Raw genomic sequence first — 25,383 nt, 5'->3', positions numbered from 1 at the left:
CAACGTAGCCAATACTTCAAAGATACCAAGTGACATAACGATTTCATTTAAGTAACTAAACAAAACTACAATATCTTAGGACTGTTCAAGGGATCAAGAGCAGAACGCGTCGTTGTGGGACGACGCTCAGTATGTAAGGGACAGCTAGTAGGTTCAAATGGAAAAGTTTTCATATCCACGGTATCTACAGTTAGTGAGAGCCATGATACCCAGACCATGAAATACAGTAAATCTCACCGACTCAAGATAAATAGGAAACTCAACAATGAGAGCATGATCAATGCAATTCTTTCATTGTTAAGCTTATACTTGGGAATGGAAGCAGCAAGTGGAGAATCTGGGGTTTAGAGAAGCTGATGCAGCTACCAAACATGAACCAAAAGGTTGATTTTGGTTTTGGTATTTTTACAATGAGAGAATTAATATAAGCAGAAACACAACAAATTGCAGACTGCAGTTTTGTCTTCCAATACAAGTTACACCCTGTTAACAAAAACCAAAAGGGCACGTAACAGATCTCCTTGCCAACCCTGATTCAGTAAAGCACTAAAAGCATGACGGCATTCTCTGTGTTCTGCAGCACGATTACATACATGCTCTAGCCTACCCCATGTTTTTAAATGCTTTGCTGAATTGGATCAAAAGCACAGGGTGGTGGTGCGGGAAAGAAATGTGCCACCAATGCATGGGACGCTGCTGACAGAGCATAGCTGCCGTCTCCAATTCACTGAGCTGCAAGAACCAGCATTTACTTAAGGCAGGGGAAATGGGAAAGTACATCTGGAAGTTGCTGCTCACAAGCTGTCCTGTACGTAAGACTTCACTGGGGCTTCCCTTTGCTATATATGCAGCTGTAGAAGGGCAGATGGAAACCCCAATGACTCATCTCATGCTCAAGAACTTGTTATTTAGCCAATGTTTCCACTTTCTGGTCAGATCTTTATCTTAGAGATCAAGACCAAACATACGCTTTTTGTACAAATATGTTTAATTTGCCATTTATTGGACTTGGTTTCAACCACGACAAGCATTTAGTTGGTTGAAAAAGGCAAACAGTTTGTGAGCATATAAATTTACAAATTCAGTATAGGAGTTTTGAATACTGTAACACAAGAGGAGAGAAACAAGAGAAGAAAAGAGAGAAAACAAGGCGGGGGGAAGGTCCTTGTACTGTAGCAGGTGTTTTTCTTTTGCAGGGCAGTCTCTCCGGGAACCACACTTTATAGCTCCAGCTGGAGGCCCTCTAAAACACTGCAACTGGAAAAACTACAGACGTAGTAGGTATATATCACTACTTACTTATGTGTAAGTGTAGATCACAGTTCACTTCCAGCATCAGCTGAGAGTCTACCCCACCGATGCTCTCAGCTTCAGCATCGTTTGTAGTATGATTCATATGAGAGTTAGTAAATGTAAGGAACACATGTTGAATGTGAAATAACTACATAGTGATAACTTGCAAGAAAAATGTTGTGGAAAGTAATTATCAGAAAAAAAAAAAAATTAGGGAATTGATTCAGTGAACTTAAACTTTTCCCCTGCCAATTCAAGTCCAAAATAATCTGCTTGCCAGCAGGGACTAAAGAAAAACAACAATAAAAATGATTTTGTCATTTCACACGCCATTTTAAAATATCACTTTCTTGAGGAGGTTAAACCATGTTTTGAGCAGTGTGAGGAAGTCACAGGAGAGAGAGGTTTTTGTTTTAACATTTAAAAAAAAAAACCAAACCACCCAGATTCTTCCCTTACTACAAAAATATGAAATTCTAAGAATGAAGCAAATACCTTAAAGTGTTACTGGGCAAGCTTTAAAAATGCAAGATAACAAGAACCACATGTTAGAAACATGGAGTAGAAAAGCAAAATATTGTAAGGAAGAACTAAATTTGCACCAAGGGGCTTTTTGTTTTGGTAAAAAATATAGACTTTTAAAATATATATATATATTGCTGAGTATTTTACAAAACAAAAGCAAGACACCAAGGGACAACGGCAGCCAAAGTATGTACAACAACTTTACTTAAAAAAAAATTATTTATTGTAACGTGGATAGACTTTCTTGAGTCTTACCATTAAAGACACACAGATATAGCAAAGGAAGCAAGGGTAGGAAAGGGAAGAGAGAGGAATGAAATGAGTATCGATAAATAGCGCAAGCTCAAAGACAGTAAGACAGTCAGCAACCCACAATGAACCTAATGAGCTGAAGTAACATAGAACCCCCTTAGATTCATAAATATCAAACTCCTGTTACTCCCAGCTGGACTATTTCATAGAGCGAGTTGCTAAAATAGAGGAAGAGAATTCCTGTGGGTGGAAGGAAGGCAGGAAAACTCTGCTAGAGATTTGACCTAACTGAAACAAAAAGATGTCTCTTTTTCAGTACCTCAAATTCTTATGACAAAAGGAAGAAATCATTGCTCATCTCGTCACCAACTTAGTGGAATTTGGGAGTTTAGAGAGAGACTCTTTTTTAATTAGCTCTTTATTCAGCCTAACTTTTATGGGTGCAAATAACGTCATGTGTCATATGCTGGCGTATTTTAATCCCTAGTGGCCTGCAGTCTGCTTCAGTGAGGCTGACCGCTTCTGCTACTTGTTCTACCCTTTCTGTTGGAGTTTATTCAACACTGTTGAGAAATGTCGTTAAGCCAGACTTGGGCATCTCAGTGTAACTGACTGAGGGTCAAGTAATGTCAAAACTCACTTCAGTTATTTCATAATTATCTAGGTTATTTCAGGCAGCTCACACAGAGCAAAACAGGAGAAGGAAAATCAGAGCCACACACCTTGCTTTTATAACTTACAGAATTTGTCTTTTAAACTGTATGCTATCAAACAGAACTGCTGGAAAGTACTGAATTAATCTTAAGTCCCTACTCCCTCCTTCCTTTCCTCAAGTAACTTTCAGGAATTACACTATTTAAAATAACTCTCAACTATTTAAGATACACATTTTAAAACATGTTAAATCCAGGCTATAAACAGCATCCCAACCTGCCAGAAGCCCTAATATCCTCCTTTTCCCTCCTGTTAAACACATCAAATATGCTGGAGATGATCCTCAGTGTAAACATACTAATTATTGTGGATGTCAAATGGCCTTTACACCAGCTAAAGATTTCTCTTCTTATCTTCTTCACCACTTCTTAAAAAAAGAACTTACACTTACGCTATTCTATGCAGCTAAAGGCTGAGTGACCCAGTTTGTCAGGTTGGTTAAAGCTGGAGGTTCAGCTGCTCACTTGCCTCTCTGCATAATGAACTCAAACTCGTACGTTCTCTGGGGATGCTTTAGCTCGTGTAATACCCTACGTGCCTGCTGTCCTTTAGCAGAGTGTGAGCTATAACAGAGTGTGACCCACCTCCCAAACAACAGATTATTAGGGAATAAAAAAAAGGGATCAGTGTATAATACTGAGTAGCTAACGATGTGCATAAATACTGAAATATCACTCACTGTTCTTTGTTGAGACCATTATAAATTCAGGAAATTTAACAGAGGTCGGTTGGTTTGTTTTTCCTGGAACACACTTGGTGTCACAGAGAGCTGCATCTTTTTCTAAGGATTTATATAACTGCTTTTGAAAAGCCCACATTTTCCTAAAGACATTGTGGCACTTACCCAATTAGCTTTCCATACAGGTATTGCAGAAGGACAGTAAATTTTGTACCTTGGGACCATTTATTAACAGCACAGTTTACAAATGGATGCCCCAGTCACCCAGGACAAATCTCCTGGTATTTAAAAACAGTGCTGAATGAACTGCAATAACTACTGCCACGGTGAACTCAATATCCCAAAACTATGAGAACAATCCATTTAAGACGGAGTAATTGCTGCTTTTCTCTCTTTTTTCTTTTATTTTTAAATAACAATCCTTAGCATCACTGTATTTTTCCATTATTCCTTAAGAACTTGATGGGTCAGATCTGTATGCACGCATATTTATCGGACTAATGGAAAATCAAATACGCCAGAGCAGACTACAACCAAACACTAAACTGGTTACCGAAAATGAAGAAAAATACTACAATGCAAGAGGTGCATAACTGAAGAGGAAATGGTAAATACCACTTCTTCACATGTTCTTACAGTAATACATTTCCTTCTCACTATTAATACAGAAAATGGGGAAGGTATAATCTGTAAGCCAATCTGCATAACAACCTCAGGACTTTTAACTATGATACAACAGAAAAGAACTGCTTTCTTAGCACTGTTTTTGTATTCTGTTTTCTGAAGTTTTCTGTAGGACTGTACAGTTAAACGCACATCAGAGAAAACAACTTACCTCTTTTTCATTTCTAATAACTGGTTATTGAGTACTGATCTCTCCTCTTCCAGCTAAAACACAAGTACAAAAAGACTACAGTTAGTACACTAAAGATTGTTTCCTTAGTATAATGTATCAGAGCATCATTATCATCATAAAACAAACATGGGAGAGGCTACAGAGGCTAAAATCCTCAAAGTAATCGATTTTCTACTAGGACAACGCACACGCACGAACACAAATTGTTCCGTGACCAAGTGTATGAGTGAGTGAGGGGCATTACTGCTTTATATAGTACTTGGGTGTCCCGTGCACACAAGAGAGGTGTGAGGCTAGTATTGCCTTACACAGTATTTCCACCCCCACCCCCCTCCCCACCAAACAGAATCATAAGCCTTTCTGCGCCTGGCTATTATGTTTAGCCCCATATTGGCGAATTACTGGATTTGCTGTTGGTTTGACCTGGATAATTGTACTACTGATCCATATTTGTTCCTGTACCATTATTTAGAGATAAATTATTGATCCCTAAAGCTGTTGGTCCGGTGTCTGTTACTGCATCCTGAACCTGGAACTTGACGGGGCCACCTTAAGCCCTCATAACTAGTAAGGCCTTCAACTGAAAATATTGTTGCCGCATGTTCTTGCGGTCCAAACTGACAGGCACAGGTAGGTTTAGGAAAAGAGAAACAGAACAACCAACCATAATTTGTTCAACAGCAAAACTGTAAAGCCCCACCACAGAAGATACACTGGGGTAAGTGAATTTCTGATACGGTTAAGGAATTAAGTATTTTTCAGGCCAATTAATTATTTTTCACCATGTCTTCCTTTCTTCTTACTCAGTGGCCAAAGTCAGCAATTACTACTCTACCAAACTGCTTATAGTGGCAACTACCAGTGCCTTGACGTGAACACAATCTCTGTTTAGATTTCACAAGCTTTCGGGGTTCATCCCCAAGGTTAGCAATACATGCATTTATAATGGCAACCCCAGAGCCCCAGGAAGAACAGCAAATAGCCTCTTACTGACTAAATACCATCAGTGCTTTGCAGTCATTCAGCTTTGGCACAGACAGGTACAGAAAGCATTAAGCAAGTTCTGATGAAAAGGAAGATTGTCTGTCTGGAGCCTCTAAGACTAGGCTAAATGCAGCTCACCTAGATAAACTGTCTCCTCCATATTTTCTGACAGCTTACATTCTCCTTTCAGGTACTACAGTGCTGTTAAGCCTTCCAGGTTTAAGATTAATTGGTATCATTTGCTGGGGCTTAATCAGACAACTTTACTGATACAAAAAATAGATACTAGAAGGGTATAGACAGACTTATATTAAGAAGCCAAAGAAAACCAAAACATCTCTCTCAAGGAAAGTGATCATAGTAAGACCTTGGGTAGCCAAAGTACTATGGGGGTATGGCCAAATTTTTCCTGCAGGCAAGTCAAACCCAGCAATTTCACTAGCAGCACAAAGTATACCCCCTGCTTCTGAGAATTTTTGCCTGCTTCCCACTCAGAGGCAGCCTATATGAACTCCTTATGTCTGTACAGCCTGATGACAAAAAAAAGAAGGAAAAAGAATATGAAAATCCTGATAAATGTTTCACTCGTAAATCCCAGTGAGCTGCACCTCTCCAGACCCCCCTCAGACATGTGTTCTATATGGCCCCTCTCCTCCCTCAGACTCACATTGCGACCTCTTGTGCATCACAATTTCCAGCTGGTTTTTTGGACCACTTTTCCTCTACCAGCACTAGCATTTCTCTACGGTCGCACCGTACAGCATTAATCTGGCCACGTTCCACAAACAAATCACTTTGTTTCACTCACCTGTATGCCATCTTAACCTTTCTGGTGCTTACGCTCCTGACTGCCACTTGCAATTGGAAAAACCTCATACTGACATTATTTACCCTTTGCTACCCAGAGGCCGTGCCCACAGAGCTCCCTGATGCTCTCCCCCCTCACCACCCCAAACACACCCCACTTTTTTATGGGTTTCTTTTAGGAAAAGATTGCGGTGCCTGTTCAAGTCAGAAAATCCTTCAACATTTGTGGAATGCTGCAAGACCGTGAGCAGAAACCCTGCATCTCTCTTCCCTTTTAGTTCCCTGGTTGGCTGTGCAGATATGAGTGATTTTTGTACAGACCAAGCTAGAAGTGGACTTAAGAGTGAAAAGTCATCGAAAATGTGTTAGGGGAGCTGTGCAGCTTCTAAACCCCTGTTGCAGCTGCACTAAGTCAGGGGTCAAGCCTTGAGCAACTTTGTGGAGAAAAGGAGAATGGACACCCCTTCTCTCATCAATATTTCTCCAGCAATCCGCTCACTGTCATTAGCCTCAGAGCAGACATCTCACATACCTTTAATAAAAGATGGACCAGCTGAGCTAGTAGATATTTCTACACTTTTTCCAAGGAAGTTAAAATGCCTGGGCTGGTCTGAGACTCCCAAAATGCCACAACAAATAATTTGAAGCCAGCAAAGTTCCCTGAGCTCAGTATCTATCTGAATGTGAATCTTTAACTAATTACAAACAGCTAATTATTTATGGATCAATACAGAAAAGCACCCCTCAGCATCTTTCGTATAAGACACTTTACCCTTTAGATGTCAGGATAAATCATTCATGAAAAAGTACTCATTAATTTTGCAAAGTGTGTCACATGCAGCCACAGATTCACTAACCCAATTGACTAACACACTTGCTAGAATTTATATAGTTACCATAGCGACTGCTCAAAATACTGAAAACATATGCTTGCTACCTTTCTTAATGCATTTTAATAGGCACATGCACAGAAACTCATACAGACTGAAGCACTGCTTTCCTCCTTACTGTCCAATTTTTCAGTACCCACTGCATAAAGTGCAGCTCCATGAGCAATCCTGCTCTGCATTAGACCTCTTCATTGCCACCACGGACACTTGTTCTCTAAAATCTAATGAGTAATTCTTCATAGTAACATTTTTTTTCACTCCCCACCGACAGCCTGAGCCAAGGAAACCCAAGACATGCTGCAGCTTGGTGCCTACACATGGTGTACATTCACCCAAGTGACCGCAAGGTAGAAGTGGTGGCGGGATCAGTGAGACTGTGCTAGCCCATCCATGCAAGAATCCTCAAGGCCAGCTGGTTTTGTTGCCATTTCATTAAGAGAACTCAGCAGAGTCAGGGGTAGAATGAGGGGACTGTAAGTTCAGGTTCTGCAGGAAACACAAAAAAAGTCCCGTTCCTCAGGATAACAGCAGCTTTCTATCAGAATGAAAAGGATGGTTAGTACTTGACATGCTCCAGATGAGACAGGGAATGCTTTTTAGGAGAACATCTGCCTCTACTTCCGAGTAACCAGGAAATACACAGTTCTGGGCAGGTAGACTGCACGTTTCACTAACAAGACCTGAACAATGATGAACTGAGAAGAGCTGCACTCGTGACACTTGGAAGGAAACCTGCATTTTAAATTACACCATTTTGCCTTTGTTCCTTTTGACACAACAGAGCTCCCAGAGCTCTAGCAGGTCTTCTAAATCTCTGATCTCAGAGCCATCTACTCAGGGGCTGAAAAGGCTATGGTGCAAGCGAACTGAGAATATTCCAGTTTGCACGATGAGCAACTAATGCCTGTGCTTCACAGATTACAGCTGTCTATCCTGGCAACGAGAGAAGGATCCCTGATGACAGATCCACAGCAGGCAGGATGCAGACAGCAGGACTCCTTTACAAGGGGGTCTGGAAACAACAGAGGCCGTGGACTGAGACTGCAGTGACCACTGCCAGCCTACGCCTTGTGGGTTGATGGGTCCCTTCCCTTGGGGACTTTCTGTATATCAACTCTGGCTACACGCGATAGGCAGAAAGATTTGACCAATGTTGCCAAATACTTCTCAAGTTACAACTCTTTCTGAAAATAACAGGTTGCCTCAAAGATTCTGAAATAATTTAAGAAAAGCTGTGGGAGTGGGGAGCAGAGCTCCCACTGGCTGTTTAGGATGACAGCATTCTCTTACCACACCACTACTCAGATGCAGCATGAGTCAGTGGTTGAGCCCACACGTCTGGGACTCTCATTAATCATCTCCAAAGGCTCTTTAGGATGAAGGAGCTTGTGCATTACTCCTGTCAGCAGCCAAAAGGATTTAGAAACTGGCCAGATCTGTAGTCACCCATCCTCAGTTGTTCTGAACAGGACCCCTGGGGAAAAGTCAGCCTCTTGGCTTTAAAAATATTAGGCTTTGTTGCAGGACAGAAGAGATCTGTTCCACTGTCCCTGGGAACAGGCAGACCCCTCTTCTGCACAAGTCCTGTCTCAGAAAGGCAACCTATAAACCCATGTCTTCTATGTTCTTGCTTTTGGACGGGGTCTTCCAAAGATGTCTTCGTGGTGTGGGCTGTCACTGGAACAGCTCCACAAGAACTAAACCCACCATATTTATAGCTGTAAATCTGATTTATCTTTTGGCAAGTACCAGTGTTAAATGGTGTGTAACTAAGCTTATACTTTAAGATTCCAACAACATGTCCAACTGTAATAGTAAAAAAAAAAAGATAAAAAATTCAAGAGTCTTTTTCTCCCCTATAAACCACCACCAGAAGAACATCCTACATTGATTCTAGTCCTCCAATACCCACTACCTGGCTGCAGCACTGTCCATGTACATGCACAGTATGAAGTTTAAGCAAGCATACACGTGCATAGGGCTTTTAAGAGACAGTCTGACCAAGTAGTTTTAAATAGTATTCTGAAATATATCCTAAATACTCTTTTTTGTTTTAGTGGGAAGGGAGAGCAGGAACAAGGAGGAGAATTAAATAGCTAGATTTCCTTAGTACTGGGTAGAAGGAGATTTCCACAGTTGTATAACAAAATTACTCCCAACAGAAATAGCAAGTGTCTGTTAATACATTTGGCTAAAGCATATTTAATTTATGCTTACTCCCAAGCCTCCTAAGTATCCTTCACGGGTTATGCAACCTTCTGTTAGCCTGCAGTTCTAACCTCCCAATGCAGGTGGCTTCCAAATTTATTGTAAAACATTCTCAGAACAACTCATCTTTCAAGCACAAACATGCAGTGCAACGTCACCCAGGCATCAGTGGAAACAGCATGCACAGCACTTTCACCACAGGTCAGGAAACGGTCCGGCCACTCTACCTTCTGATGACTCGTGATTTCGTCCCTGCTCCTGCCCAGCTCCTCGGCAAGTTTCACGTTCTCCTCTTGCAAAGCTGCAAGCTGCTGGGACTTCTGAGCTGCTGCCAGCTTCAGCGCTTCGCTGCGAGGACAGAGAGTGCATCGTTACCATAGGAACTAGAGAGGCAAGCAAAAACTGTGGGAGAGATTCAGCTTCACAGCTTGGAAAAATACATCTAGGTCACGTGTCTAATGGGTTCTATAATAAAGGTGACAATCTATACCTCAGAGGCACAGGGATAGGTTTAACCCTGAAAAGCAATGGCAGCACAAAACTCCTTTTCCTTTAAATGTATCAGATACTCAAAGAAATGGAGGGTGAGCTCAGACTGCTAGTTCTGCGCGCTAGTTCTGCATGGTTAGCACATGCTTGGGTTTAGAAACACAGGGTAGGGTTTGACAAGAGTGTTGGTAAGGGTTATAGCCTAGACTTCCTCAGAAGTGAACTCTGCAGCCAGAAGTAAAACCTGAGAATTGTTTAAAAAAAAAAAAAAGGAAAAAATGAAATACAGGCCCCCCCCCCAAAAAAAAAAAAAAAAAGAAGGGGGGGAAGCACTTAGTTCCACTTCTGTATATACTCCCTACAAGGTCTGATATCCAAACATATAAGAATGTGCAAGATCACAGGAGGCAAAAGAGGAAAGTATCTAATCTATTCCATTATTGTAACAGACACAAGGCTGAAAACAAGACAAAACAAAAGCTGAAGAAAAAAATGGATTTGCAGGGTTCATCGGCCTGTGTTGCTACTAGTACGTATGGTTTCCTTAAAGTAAGTTTGCAAGAAATTTTTGAAAAAAAAAATATTTTGCATGCCTGCCTGTAACACAAGTGGCTAATGCAAGGTGTTATAAGATTTGACAATATCTTTCAAAAAATAAAAAAGATAGGCTTCATTTCATTAAACAGTAATTTTTATGACTGTGAGATTCCTTTTCATGAAGACAAAACAGTACTCCCATGTGCCAATGTTACACAGAGTTAAACCCTGACTGGAATATTAAAAATACTTTTATGACTGTGGGAGGCAGAAGAACCCCTAGGTCAGAAACTTACTCAAACTCTTCAAAATACAAGGACTTTGTGGTCTATTATTGGGCACATTTAAACGTAAAGGAAGTCTGATTTACTTTTCGAGTTCAGCACATAATATGACTAAGATTTTCCAACCATTTCTTCTATCTGGTCTCACCTTGACCGATTTCCAGTCCGATCCACCTAGACTGGATTAAACAGGCTAGCTCACCTCACTGAGCATCCATTCAAATTATCATGGTATGAATCTACTTGCTGATGCAGGAACATACCTATTTTTAACCACGACTGTTTGCTGATCTGCAGCACTAACCAGTTCTCCTCTTTCTGCTTTTGGCATTAAAGTGTAAATTCAGGGCATTATTAAAAAAAAAAAAAAAAAAATCACACGAAACGCTGGGGTCAGTTTGTGTGAAATGCTCCCCTGCGTTTAGTGCCAAGGAACTTTAAACTGATAGCTGCAAGTGCACTCGATGTATGCGGCACTACACGAATACACAACACGCAGCCAGTATTCCTGCTTTTCCTCACCCTGGTTTCACACGGAAGGCTCTTTCACAAAGGCCACCAATGTCACTGTAACATCCTCCCACCTCCAAAAGGCACTGCTCTCCAGGCAGCGGCATGTCCCCACCTACAGTCACAGCTCCTGTGGGCAAAATTTCCCCTCTCCTCTCCTTCGCAAAGACGAGGGCACTACCTCCATCAGCTGACCTCTCAGAGGTGTTCTCTCTACCCACGTTACTGCTGATCAAGAAATGCCTATTATCAAGCAAATTCCTTACTCAGACTAAAACAAGGCAACACACAAAATAATTATGACAGTAAAGATCAATTAAAAAACAACTACACAAGCTTCCACTTATCCATAATGTGTCATACCACTGATGATTAGAGACTACAGTCAGCAATCGCCTATGACTAAGATTAACCTTAAGGGGAAAAAAAAAATAATTAAAAAACCCAGAAAGTGATCAGGATGATGAGAACACCTTTCAGTGCTGAAGATCTTCAATCTTCGTATCTTCTATAAATAACTCTGCTTGACAAATTACAGTCTAATATATTTTGTCTTTCCATGATACCAGAGTCTGCTAGCCCCTTGCTGTTGTAGCATTAGAGCAACTGGTCTGGAAATAATTATTTTGCTTTGGCATTTCCCATGAGTACTGAGGCAGGTAGGAATTGCTCACGGAATGAAATCCTGCCTTTCTCAAAGGAGGCTGCTGTCTGTACAAGCGTGCAGGTTTTTAAAAGACAGCAGCAAAACCTGTCAGTCATAGAGAAACTTAGTATTAATTCTGTGTGCTGATTTCCTGGGTGTCCTGTCTTCACCTCAGAGCAGCCGTTAAGAATTGTCACAAAATGACTTATGGGTATAACGAGAATAATAATTAGCCAAAGCTGCTCTTAAATATCACTCCAGATTCCAGCGCTCACTCCAAGAGTCAAGAAATTCTTCTCTGAGTGCAGGTGGGAACAGAGATTCGTGATTTAATACATTACAGCTCAGAAAGTCGCGGGACATGCAGCTACTGCAGCGTAGCAACAGCTAGGATTTTGATTCACAATGGCACAGCAAAAGCTTTGATACAATGAGATTCCCCAGGGCAAATGACTTTATATCAGAAGCTTGGCAGTTAATTTCTTTGCGTATGATCGTTAGTTTGTAGTACCTAATGGGTAGTTTCTCAAATGAAGCATTTCAAATTATAAGCAATTAACTGTAGGTTTTACATACTACGTATAGCACTTATAAGGTACCAGTTAGAAAATTAATGCATAGTGGGGCAACAGGAATAAACTGGATAAAACCGTCAGTGAAAAATAAACTGAGAACCAGATTTTCTATAAACAAAGGCACTTAAAGCTACTTCACACTCTAAGTGTACTTGTCATTAAATCCAAACAGAATTTCTTTTATTATAAAGCTTTTAAAATAATCTAGTGCCCTCGGGTGGCAGAACTCTGTACTTCTTCCAACAAATTATTTCAAACTGCTTGGAGTGAAGGATTTGCCTCAATACCCTTCAGCAATTTAGGAGCAACATTCTGATTTCAGGTTTTATACATGCCACCCAAATATTTAAGTTTGATCTAGTATCTGCTTTGTAAGTGAGGATACCGGAGAGGTACTGAAAGACAATTTTTTGAAAAAATTAAAGGTAAATGTAACTACAAAGGAATGGTTTAACAGATTTAACATTGAAATACTTACAATTCTTTCTTAAGTTCTTCCACCTTCTTGTTCTCCAGATTTAGAAGCTCTTTTGATTTACTAAGTTCCTCTTCATTTCTCAGGTTGTTTTGTTTAAGCATGTCCAACTTAAAGAGGGGGAAAAAACCTCATTACACTAATGACACTATACAGTTCTTAGGTATAGAACTCAGAAAAGATATTGAGCAAAATAAGGGCCTCAGCAGAGCTGCTCCACCTCTTCATCTTTAGTCCTTAAATTAATTCAGTCTGTTTGTACTGAGAAGCATTTGTCTAACCAAAAATGTTATGAGGCTTTCTGCATTCAAGTCAAGCAGCACAAAGAATTCAAAGTCCATTGAAGAGCAGCTTACAGTAATCTGATGTATATACCCTGATATAAAAGGTAAAGCTCCAACGCAAGATACAGCACTTTTTAAATTCAATGCTTGTTGCTAAAATTAGCTGTTCCCTTGACTTGTATTCCTCTAAGTTAACTGATAAAAATTTCTGCTTTACCATACCTTAATTTCTGAGAAACGGTAGGCTGAATGTTGTGCTTGCAACCATAAGAAATGAATTCCTTTCAGAGATCTTGTTGTATGGGACAAATCGCTGTATATCTATTTACTGAGCTTGCATCTACCACGTAAACACCCCAAGCTTGCAAACCTTATTTGTTCGCATTCAGCAACACATTATATTACATAACAGATAATCTTCAGCCATTCTCATGGCATTACAGGAGCCTGTGGATTATTTTTGGTTTTTTAATCCAGAAAGTGAACCCCTGCCATTATTAACGTCACCACTTTTAATTCTCCAGTCATCAGATCTCATTGGAAATCATTACTGTTACAGGACAAGCTGTGGCATTTAGGTTAGCCCAGCTGTTCACAACCCATTATTAGGGGAGCTGCAACAGATAAAAGAGCCATCGAAAAGAGGCCTGCAGATCTCAAGATCTGCAGAGATGATGCCAGTTCAGTGTTAGACTGGATGCTCTGGGGCAAAAATGTGTGAAAAACATTAGTGAGGACATTTTTCCCTCCTTCAAACCCTTAAGTATCACAAAGTGGTGGGAGGACAGAGACTGACAACGGGTGCCTAGAGGAACTGCTGTACACGTTGGACTGTGAAGTTCTTTGGGACCATTGTGCTCATGTATTTGTATAGCGCACAGCTCAGCAACATTTGTACCTTGTCAGACCACAATTCTGATTAACAGAAAAGTAGAAGAAAGAAGATATGACAACACTACATGTCAAGACCGCAAAGGGGATGCACAGAACAAGGAGTGCTTTATAGGCGACAACTGGAGCAATAACCGCTGTGGATTAGGAGCGCTGTTACTCAGCGCTCTGTAGCACTTCATTGCAACGTGAAGTTGCACCCCATACTTGAAACCAGGGTATTGAAGTGGTCACGGAGTGGTCACACTCCATGATCTGCAAAACCTGCTGTAGCATCCACAACTCCTATTACATAAGATAATTTTCTCTGTTGCTGCACCAAGATTTAAGGGATGTGACTTTATATGCCATGCATTATTTGAAACCACATGCAAAGTACAAACAACCATAGGTCTTATGGCTATATAAAGCACCTAGATGTTCCATCAATGTGCGCACATCTAGTAAGTCTTCACAAGGCAGTCAGGACTGAGTATTGTGGTGTGAAAATGAGCAAATCCACTCTTGTGTAATCTAATTCTCTGAAATTCAATAGTTGTTCCTTACAAACTAAGCAAAACTTTTCATATAAAAGCATTTAAATGTGGATTACTTCATTCTGCAGCTTCTCGTTTGCCTGCCTAGAGTTCTCCAAAGAGGCCAAAGTTTCAATCTTTTCTTTGTGAATGGCATCCTTCTCTTTGGTCACCTTCTCCACAGCCTGGAAAACATCTTCTGCCATTTTGGCAGCCTGTATGTAAAAGTAGGTGGGGAGGGGTGGGGAAAAAGACAAAAGTATTACCAAAGGGACCTCTGAAAGCAAAAGACGGACCACAATACTTTATGCACAGCTCCACAGTTTGCCAGCTGCTTGTCAATTAAATAAGGACTTCAACTGGGGATTTATTTGCATTTTGAAGCTGCATAAAGTATCATTATAAATGGACATGAGAAGATTGGATTCCATGCAGAAACAGGTCATAACCCCATGCTTGTGTCACCACCAAGGAAGCCCACTTCTTTTTTAATTCCCAGATTTCTAATTACCACCACTGTGATTTCTCTTAGACTTCTAATGACTTTAGACAGTAGTAGTTCAACAGATATTCACTTCCAACAGACTGCTCTATTTTCAGAAAATGTCGAATTATAAAAAGCTGTTAAAATTTGGAAAATAATTAAAAATTAAATAGGAGATAAAGCCAATTATCACATTATTTCAGTGTTGTTCATTATGCCCTCGTAAAAGGAAATACTTCACAAGAATATTAGAATACCATGGTATGTATAAAACATTCCTGTAGGATATCTTGATTACAATTTGTATTCCAAGTGATTTTATGGGCTTCAAGCCACACAAACTGAAATTCAAAATGCTTCACAGAATTTGTTGGTGGTGAATACAAAAAACTTCTGTGAATAAAAAGAACACCAGAATTGCCAATGTCTTTAACAGACCGAAAGTCCTATAACGTAAATTTAAACGGTTCTCGTACGCTGCTTTTTATCCAATTACATTTACAGAAGCAGTACGTTGTTTTATGTTTTGAGTAACTCAAATTTGTAGTTTGTTGTAATTTAACATAAAGTTGCACAAAGAACTAATCTAAAACCTTATCTATTACTACTCTAGCTTTTAAGCTGCGGAGTACTTCAACAGAGGGAGCTGCTCAGTTTCTCCTACCAGATTCAGGAAACAAAGCTTCCTTTTATTCACAGTTTACGTTGTTTTCTTGCAACATTCAGCGACAACATAGGCTTTTATATTTAGAAATATTTTTTATAAATAACATTAAAGTGTCTTTCAGACTCACAGTTACAACTTGAAAAAAAAAGAAGTAATATATCTATATAGAGAGAGAGACCATAATTCCAGCCTGCTGATACTGAGATGAAGTGCTGATTGTGCAATGAAGTGCAGAGAGGAAACCATTGGGTTAGTGCTCATTATTAGTATAACCGTACTTGACTGTTTAACTATGTGTTTCAATACCTCAGTTTTTTGCACTACTGTTTGGGCATGGAGAGTCTCAATTTCCTTTAGTTTCCAAGCCAGATTGTTCATCTCCTCCTGCAGCATCTGATTTTTGCCCTGAGACACCAGCAATTTGTCTGAGAGGTCACTATTAGTTTGTTCTAAAAGTGCTACTTCCTTGTGCAGTTTGTAACAATCCTTGGAGAATTTCTCCTTCTCTTTTAGTATTTCTTCCTTAATGATGACCAGACTCTTCCGTTCAGCGAGCAGGCTGTCATTTTCCTGAAGTAATTGTATTCTCTCCTTCTCCGTCACCTCATACCTGTGTTGAAGATCATCTAGCCTCTCGGAGACACAGCTGTGCAAATCCTGGAGCTCTGCTTTTGATTTAGACAAGGAAACAAAGTCACTCTTCAGTCGTTCGATACTGGAAGCGAGCTGCTCGGTCTCTGCGCAGAGGGTTTCTTTTTCCTTAATTATTTCTGCCAGTTTAGTTTCAGATTTTTCTTTCCCCTGAACTAAAAGTTCTTTCTCAGTCAGCAATTCTTTATTTTTCTCTCTCAGCTCTTTTATCTCCTTCTCCAAGAAGCCTATGTTGCTTTGAAGTTCCATACGCTCCAACAAAAACGACTCCTTGTCCAGTTTTCTAGCTTCCTTTTCTATGGTTAAGTTTTCTTTCATAATCTCAACCTCTCCATTTAGTTTCCGACACTCATCTTGCAATTCAGTCCTCTGTCTGGTCAGCATTTCCCTATCAGAGGAACAGGTCTTGAATGAGGATGACAGGACCTGCTTGGCATGTGATACAGCAGCCAGTTCATTTTCTAACGCTCTTTTGGCATCCTGGGCTTCTTTCAGAAGATCTGAAAGGTCACGTTTACAGGCTATTAGCTCTTGATTTTCTAGAGTCTTCTTACTTAGTTCTTCCTTAAGGGCTTCAATGGAATCTTGGAGCGTGGTATTCTCTTGGGTCAGAGCTCTCTTGGCTGAGACATCCAGTTCATGTTCTCTCTTCATATCAGAAATTGCATTTGCAGAAGACTTGCTTTCATCAAGAAGCTCCGAGTATTTGCTCTCCAGTTCATTCTTCTCTTGAAGAAGAGCTTCATTGTGCTTTTCAAATTGCAACGACTTACGAAAAACAGATTCCTTTTCTAAGTTCAGTTCATTTATTTTCTCAGTGAAGACTTTCTCAGCAAGCATGGCATCTGCTGTGGCTTTAGCAAGCTTTTCAGCAATTGCCTTATTTTCATTTAAAAGTTCCTCCCTTTCAGCCAAAAGCCTTCGCTCAGATGAAAAAAGAGCCTCTTTCTCTTGAAGTAACTGAATACGTTCAGAATTGGATGTCTCTCTTGAGGCTTTAATTTCCTCAAGAAGACAAGAGAGACTAGCAAGGGAATCCTTCAACTGCATATTGTCTTTCATCGCTTTTTTAAGTTCTTTATGTTTAGTCTCGAGTTCTGTTTGCATCCCTTCCGTTCCCACTTTTAATGCTTGGTTTGCACTAACCGTATTGTCTAAACTCACACGCAGCTCTTCTATGCTTTTAAGAAGCATCTCCTTCTCAGCCTGCAGTCTCTGACTTGTCTGCAATAGACTGTCCATTTCATTTTTTAAGGCTATATGTGTATTTTTAAGATCTGAGTGTTTACCTAGGGCTGAATCTCTCTCTGCAGTCAGAGTTGACACTTCTTGCAGTAGCTGTCTTTGATCTCTGGCCAGGGCCTCACAAGAACTTTCCAGCTTCTGAATAACATAATCTTTGTCTTTAACAACTGCATCTCTCTCTTCCAAAAGTTTCTTCTGATAATGCTCCAATTCTTCACGTTCTTTGATATGTTTCTGACATACCACATCCATGGCATCTTTGTTGGCCTGAAGTTCTTTCAGCTGTTGGAGCAAGGCTGACTCTGAAGACCGGAGAGCATCATTTTCTTGAGTTACCATCAGAAGGTCTGCCTGCGCTGCCTCTATTTCAGAGAGTAGCATTCTTTTCTCAGAGATTAGTGCTACATTTTCTGTCATTTCCTGTTGGCTTTTGGCCTCAGCTTCTTCCTTCTGCTTTAGGATTTTTTTATTTTCTGAATTAAGTTCTTCATTTATCGTCCAAAGTTCTTCTTGGTCTCGTTGCATTAACAAAATCTTTGATTCCAGTTCTAGAAGTTTTGATAACAAGGAATCTCTCTCTAATTTTAAAGTATTCCCCTCCTGGGCCAGAGTCTTTTTTTCTGATATCAAACCCCTCATCTCGTCTGATATTAGTTCAATCTCTTTTCTGGCTGATGCTAACACAGAGCTTAAGGACTAAAGAAATAAAGTCAGGGAGAAGGGAAAACAAAAATGAAGTCAAGCATACAAATGAGAAATGTGGTTTAAAGGCAAATGGAGCTATTGTAATTTAAGTTTTTAAAAAGTGTATACACTGACACACAGTCCCTGTGTGAATTCAGCTGCTGACGGCCACCACCGATGGGTATTTTGTAATGACCTACCACCTGCAGGAAAACTTATAACTTGTTAAATAAAAGAAGAATAAAGTAATGGTTTGAAGGTTCCTCCACACAAGACTTCATCTTGTTTTTAAAACTACTGTCAACACATTTTCAGAATGTGAATTACTCAGAAAAGAGCCACAGGATGATTTTATAAGAATCTAAGTGAATTAAAATGCAGGGAGTTATATTGGATACTGACTTCCAATTTTCAAATTCACCTCCTATAGCTAATTGTCCTCATGATTCTGTCCAAAACATAGTCATAACCTGTTTAATGCAAAACGTCACATCAGTGGTGCATTTAAAGCTAACTTGTGTGCCAATTTATACACTAAATAGTTTCCTAAAGCATTATTATAGATTATAGCAAATAACACAAGGAATGAAACCAAACAGCAAAGTCAAAGAAACAGGAGGAAAAAAAGAAAATTACTGAAGTCAAGCCACCTACTAAGTAGTTGCACATAAGACAGGATCATACTACAGAACAAAATTTCAGCAGTTAAACTTTTCAGTTTAAAAGTTCAGTTAAACTTTTAAATGAAATAGTTCACAACATATTCTATTTAAAATTCATGCATTTAAAAAAACCAGAGAACAACATTTGGCTCCAACTGATTGTGCTGAGCCAGATATCTATGAACATAAAACATTAACATGAATGAACTATATTTCATGGATTCTTGTGTAATCTAGAGAAGACAACCAGTTAGGCATGTATGCTTCTCTTCTGTAACCAATATTAATCTACCCTGGAAAAGCTCAAAAAAGCAACAGTGCAAAAATCTTACTATGAAATGATGAAGCCAAGCAAAAATAATTTCAGTGATTTGCTGAAACAGAAAGATTTAAACTTGAAAGTACTTGCAGAATAACAAAGTATACATACTTTGGCCTGTTCTGCTTGCTTTTTCAGCTCCTCAGCCTGCGTTTCTAACTCATTGTTTTTCTTTTGTGCAATTTTCAGTGCCTCTTCTGCATCCAGCAAGTTCTGCTTAAACCCTTTGATATCTGTATCATGTTTAGTGATCATCTCAGAAGTTTCTTTTTCATACTTTGCCTGAAGATCCTTATACTGATTTTGGCTAGTCTCGATTTGCCTTTTCTAATAAAAGATAAAACAATTGTAACACAGTTAAAGAAGCAGTGGTACTATATCCTGCACATAGTTTGCTAGTGCTTTTTAAAGTTCTTACCATGTCTGCTAGTTGATCCTGCAGATTATTCAGTTCTGCTTGATGAATCTTGAGAGTTTCTTGCTGACTTTGCTCAGCTTTCTGTGTTGCCTGCTCCACATTTTTCTGAAGCTGAACAGCCTTTTCATTTGCCTTTGTAAGCTCAAGTTGTATTTGCTCCAACTGCCTAGAAAGACCAAATAAAAGAACATTATTTTTTGCTGACAGCGCAACAAGCACCGAGATGAAAGACACTAAATTATGCTGAAGTTCTATACTCTAAGCATTTAGAAAGAGATTTAACTACTTAAAATATAGGGAATGTTCTGCTAAAGTAAATATACACAAGTGAGACGGAGCACTTGCTTGTATGCAGAGCAACACAGCTGCCAGTTACCTTGCCCTGAGTCTGGGATTTTGTAAAGGTAAAGAACCACCACGCTACATACAATTTTTTTTTGAAACAAAACATATTTTCTCTTGCTAGTCAAAAACGTGACCCAAGTCTTTTATACATCCTAATAAACCAAGCTTATCAGGTAATCAAATAATTAAGAAGCACAATCACAAAACAGTCTAGATTGTGAAAATGTTCATTTACTCTGGACAATGAGAAGCATGTTACACAAGAATTTTAGAATCATAAATGTTAGATGCTCTTCAAATAACTCCAAGGAGACTGTTTTGATGAATTTAGTTTGACAGAATAAATTCACTTGTCATATCAATACGACACTCAGGAGCATCTTGTTCAGATATTTACAAAAAGATAAGGTGAGAAGCAGGGAGTGCAGGAGTAAAGAATTAATGTGGAAGTGTTCTGACAATGATGGAATACCTTTCTTTTAACCGGAGCTCATCATTCATTTTCGTAAGCTGGGCAGAGCTGTCTCCTGAAGACTTCATGATCTCTGCAATATCATTTTCAAGTTTGGCTTTAGCGTCAATCAGTTGCTGTTCTCTCTCTTCTCGCTCCTTCAATTTCTTCTCCATCACTGAGCAAGACAAAGGTTAGCAGTCTAGTAAATTTAAGAGAAAGGGTATGCACCGACTAGCTAGAAGATAGTAAATGACTATAAACAGAGAAACATTAATGCTACAGAGCTTGCAAATTACTCCTTAAAAATTACAACTGTTTGACCTTTGAACTGTTAGCTGTAGCAGAAGGTTAAGAACTCTTCAGAAATAGTAAAAAAGCTGCTAGTCAAGAAATCTTCCTTTCAGAAGTGTATCACTTCAGGCCACGAGAAGCGAATACGAGCTCTACTCACATCAGAGGGTAATCAAGCAATATAATAAGAGAGGTACACACATCTTAGAGGCAAGACAAGTCACCAGCTGTTTAGCAGAGAAGTGGAAAACAAACAATGCAAGCAACATGAAGCTACAGTGAAAAAATTACTCATTCCAGGGCAGGCACTGCCACCAAGGGCAAAAGAAGCTCTTGGGATGACTTTTACAGTCCCAATAATGCCTTGAAGGCTTGCTTACAGGGTATGCAATCATTCTTAATTTCTTTCTACATTGGTTTTAAATTGAGATGTACAACTAGAAAGATACAGCCAGACTCCCTCCTATGACATAAGAAGTAGACAACCAGACTAATCTACCTTTTTTTTAAAATGTCCTTAATAAGAAAACAATACTTAGGGACAGGTTTTGTGAATTAACTACCTTACACTTGTAATGCTTCAATCTGGTCCTGCAGCCCTTGTCTGGTATCTGACCATCACCACAGCATGATTTGGTTGCAATGTCAAACAAGAATTCAACTATTGATTTGGAATACACTCAGCCTTGAAATCTTCTGCCTTACTGCACTATTTCCCTAGCACCACCACCCCCTTGCTGTGTCACTATACACAGTGCCACCAAAGCTGTTTTCTGCTTAGACAAAAGTCTTTCTTTCGGAGGCATATGCATTTGTGAAAGCGGTACATACTACGATGTGCTGGCTGAGCAGGAGGCATACGAAAGCACAAGGCTGATGCATTTTACAAAACGTTCCATTTTATTACTTCCTTACCAGTCAAACTAGACTTCAGCTGTTCCAGTTCCGAAGACATGAGTGCAAACTGCTCTTCTTTTTGGTTTAGTTTTTTTATTGTTTCTACGCAAGTAAAATTTGAAAACAAAGTTAGTAACTGCTTAGATGCAGACAATTCCACCTACTTGCAAGGTATATTACCCTAATGAGAGGCTGCAAGTAAACCTGTCCTTTCCACAGCTGCTGAAACTGCTGTACCACCAGGTGTGAATTCAAAATTGCATGGAAAGAAAACCTTTCATTTTGCAGCATTTATTTTCTGCAGCTTTCTACTTCTTTGTTTAGTTTAGCAGCAGACATACCTTGCATAGTTTGTTGAACGTTTTCTGCTTCATCAGCTGCACTAGTAAACTTTTCTTTCTGAAAAATGGATAAAAACCTAAGGTAAGGTTTGGAAATAGGAGTATAATTCAACCACTGAATTTATTTTAGGTATTTTTCAAGTACAAAATTGAACATTCTTCACTCGTATCATAAACAGATCTGATGTTTTCAAATTGCAGTTTAGCATAGATATATTCAGCAACATAAAGCAAGATTTTGTCTTGCTTTAGTTGCAAGCAAGTCCTTAGACTTTCAAAATAATTTCTCCATCGGCTAGCATAGCAACAGAACTGCAGCCACAGTCCTGCGTAGATGATGTGATTTCTGGGCTTCCCAATGCAAGAAGCTATCCATGCTGCTCACAGGCTGCACAGGGACATCTGCAATACTGTGATCAATCTCATACCAGTGTTTTCCAGCTTTACCAGCATGAAGAGATGCTAGACTGTGAAGAAAGGGAGGATATTGAGGAAGAAAAGCAAGACTCTTCCACCAGCTTCAACTATTCACTATGGCCATGAAAAGTTTTTATGACAAGGACAGTAAAACCTAAAAGGATGTCCTTTTATTATTAACTCCAGTGTACTTTCTCAGGAAAATTCCACCCAACTATAGAATACTTGCAAATTTAATTAAATTGGCAAAATGAGAAATCAGATGAAAAAAAGGTCTTCAAAACCCATTTGTAATACACGTGCATAGCATTAATTTGTACAACAGTTATAATAAAGGGCCACACGTTTCTTAACGATTAGTCTAAATTTAAACTACATGCTGCTTTTGATTTGGTCTAATATTTTATTTGAAATCCATAAACAGATGAGTTCTATTTAGACAAAACACCTGGTAACATGGACCTCGAGTAAAATGCTCACTTCATTCTGACATGGATCCTATTATTCATGAACCCTTGCCGCCTTCTCATGAGTAAAATAGCTTGGCTCAGTTGGGGGTGATCCTCAGATTTCAATTACACACTCACCATGAAAACCAAAATCCAAAGGATAAAGTCAAAATTTTTGAGTATTACTCACCAAAACTTGAAGTTCCTTTTCCAAACAATCTTTAACTTCATTTACTGCACTCAAGTTTTTCTCAAGGTCAAGAAGTTTTTGCTCTTTGCCCTGCAGTTCTTTGGCCAGATTACTAGCCTAACAAAGATGGTGAAATGGAGTAAAATAAAATTACAAACATGAATGAAAAAATAGGAAAATTAAAAGCTGAATCTGAAAGAAAAAAACTATACTATTAAAACCACTGTAAGATGAAAAATAAAAGAAACTGAAGGAAAAAAAAAGAAATGTGTTCACTGAGCAATGCTGATTACCACTGATAACTACATCACAGTATTAACTGCATCTTGGAATATATCTGAAATCATTAAAATTTAGTTCTTTTGGAATTAATGGTGAAAACATTATTTAATGGCAGACATTTCTGAGTACATTCAAAATTTCCAAACAAAGTTAAAGCATCAGTTGAATTAGTAGTTTTGGTTCTTTACTGTTTTAACTTTATCTGATAAATTCAGCATTTATGTTTCAATTGGCTGTTCAGACCAATACACATACAGGGATGCAATTTTTCAAAAGGCTCTGTACCACACCCAGGGGTAGTACAGAAATCCAGTGTGACCTCAAAAATAGTCAAGGGTCCATAGAAACCTAGTATCATGGAACCATCTGAGAAGGGCTTAGGAAAGCTACTTCCAGTTACTTTCCCATTACTCTTACAATTAGAGCTATATCTCGTCCGGTCATGCAAGGATTGGGCATGTGGAGGAACCCCTAAAATGAAATGGTATCTTAGCACTTTTATTCCTAGCTGCAGTGGCGAAACAACTTCCAAGTACCAAATGCCATGCTATCCACTTCAAATAGACATTTAATCCAAAACCAAGAAAAATCTTGGTAAAATGTATCATACTGTAGTTTGTGCTTCAAAAACGCTGTGAAACAGTGCCTAACAGCATCACTGCACACCCTTGTCTTAGAGAAAAGTTCCACCAGGAACTTTTTGCTTTCTTTTGTTTTTAATAGCCTCTTCCATCATATTGTTTGATGAGAGGCAAGGTAGTGAAGATACAGAGGAAACATTTCTCCACTGAGCCCCAAGTCACTTTATCCAAACACCTCTATCACCAAAGGTTAAAAACTTAAGATGTGTGGATTCTTCTCCCAAATAAGCTGACAAACTAACCATTCCATAAGACAAACCTTTTAGCAGAAGCATGCCAAAGCCTGCAGCAAGAAAGTGCAGAAAGTATTTTTTTCTTTTTCTTAGTGGTGCAGACTGAGCACTAAAAACCTGTTGAGACACATGACCCAGTTACAACTTCCCTAAACCTCCTCAGATGGTACTAAGATACATATTCAGTAAGACTAGCTTATTCTGTGATGTATTTGCTATAGCAGATGAGAACTGTACAAATGTAAAATAAAAACAAACTAAAAATAAAAGGATGGATGTTGATACAAACCTTGCTATTTCCATCAACCTTTTCAGTTTCTAAATTCTGAATTTGTTTCTCAGCTGCCTCAAGCTGCTTGCTAAGTTTCTGGATTTCCAATTTACCTTCAGAATTGGCTTTCTGAAGTGCAGCAAGGTCCAAAAGCTTTTCTTCAGCAGCTTTGATCTGTGGTGTAAGACTATCAATAACTTTGGTTTGTTCATTGTACTTGGCTTGCAGTACCTCTAGCTCCTTTACCTTTATTTCAGCTTCCTGTAATTTGTTTAAAGTGTCTTCCATTTCTACTAGATGCTGATCTTCCACACTTTCCAGTTTGGTCTTCAGGCTTTCCAGGTGTTGCTCTTTCTCCTCTGTGACTGCCAACAGCTTTGCTTTCAGTGATTCAATCTCTTTTAAATGATGAGATTTTTCGTTTTCCTGCTTCAGTTTTAAATTTGACATTTCATTTTCATAGTCTAATTTGATCTTCTCAATCTGAGTCTTTAACTCTGCAAATTCTGCTGTCTGAGCCCCTACACCTTTACTGAAAGAAACTTTTAGCTCTTCCATTGCTTGTTGATGGGAGGCAATTGCAGATTCCAGCTTTGATTTCCACAGCTCTATTACATCTGAATTCTCCTTGTTGGCATGATCAAGCTTAGTTTTTAAGGATTCATTTTCTTTCGCCATTCTCTCATTTAAAGCGGAAAGTGATTTAACCTCTTTCTGCAATGCTTCTTCGCTAATTCCAAACTTCTCTTTCAGTGAATTCATCTCATTCTGATGTTCTTTGCTAACTGCTGCCATTCTTTCTTGCAAAGAACTTATTTCTTGTAACAATGAAAGAGAAGTGTCCACATCATCAATGTGTTTACTAGACTCTAATCTCCCTCGAAGCTCAGCTACTTCCTTCACCCGCAACGCTAAATCTCTTTCTAGTTCCATGATGCGAGATTTTTCCGATACCGTGGCCACCTATGATTAACAGCATTTAAGAAAAGAAAGAATTATAAAAGATATGTTTAATACAAAGACTGAGG

At 39.1% G+C, this 25,383-nt stretch overlaps 1 protein-coding gene across 12 annotated transcripts in view; it reads right to left on the bottom strand.

Annotated features, from left to right (window-relative positions):
* CLIP1 (CAP-Gly domain containing linker protein 1) overlaps positions 1-25,383 on the bottom strand; it is a 73,370-nt gene that overhangs the window by 5,105 nt on the left and 42,882 nt on the right. For 7 of the 12 annotated variants that reach the window (XR_012663258.1, XM_075110687.1, XM_075110691.1 and 4 more), the window contains 12 exons: positions 24,374-25,318; positions 22,929-23,045; positions 21,873-21,930; positions 21,550-21,633; positions 20,362-20,518; positions 19,545-19,710; positions 19,238-19,453; positions 15,872-18,157; positions 14,492-14,629; positions 12,728-12,834; positions 9,436-9,556; positions 4,299-4,351 (listed from right to left, as the gene is read on the bottom strand). Coding sequence is in view for 11 of the 12 variants with exons in the window: in XM_075110687.1 (XP_074966788.1) it covers positions 4,299-4,351; positions 9,436-9,556; positions 12,728-12,834; positions 14,492-14,629; positions 15,872-18,157; positions 19,238-19,453; positions 19,545-19,710; positions 20,362-20,518; positions 21,550-21,633; positions 21,873-21,930; positions 22,929-23,045; positions 24,374-25,318 (4,448 nt within the window). In the remaining variant the exon portion in view is untranslated. The remainder of the gene's footprint in view (positions 1-4,298; positions 4,352-9,435; positions 9,557-12,727; positions 12,835-14,491; positions 14,630-15,871; positions 18,158-19,237; positions 19,454-19,544; positions 19,711-20,361; positions 20,519-21,549; positions 21,634-21,872; positions 21,931-22,928; positions 23,046-24,373; positions 25,319-25,383) is intronic. The other 5 variants (XM_075110696.1, XM_075110697.1, XM_075110698.1 and 2 more) reach the window with 2 other exon arrangements.

Source organism: Phalacrocorax aristotelis, chromosome 15 (assembly GCF_949628215.1).
Source record: "Phalacrocorax aristotelis chromosome 15, bGulAri2.1, whole genome shotgun sequence".
In the NCBI taxonomy this organism is placed as follows: Eukaryota; Metazoa; Chordata; class Aves; order Suliformes; family Phalacrocoracidae; genus Phalacrocorax; species Phalacrocorax aristotelis.
Note: the sequence above shows the minus strand (reverse complement) of the source record. Positions and strands in the feature narration are given on the sequence as shown.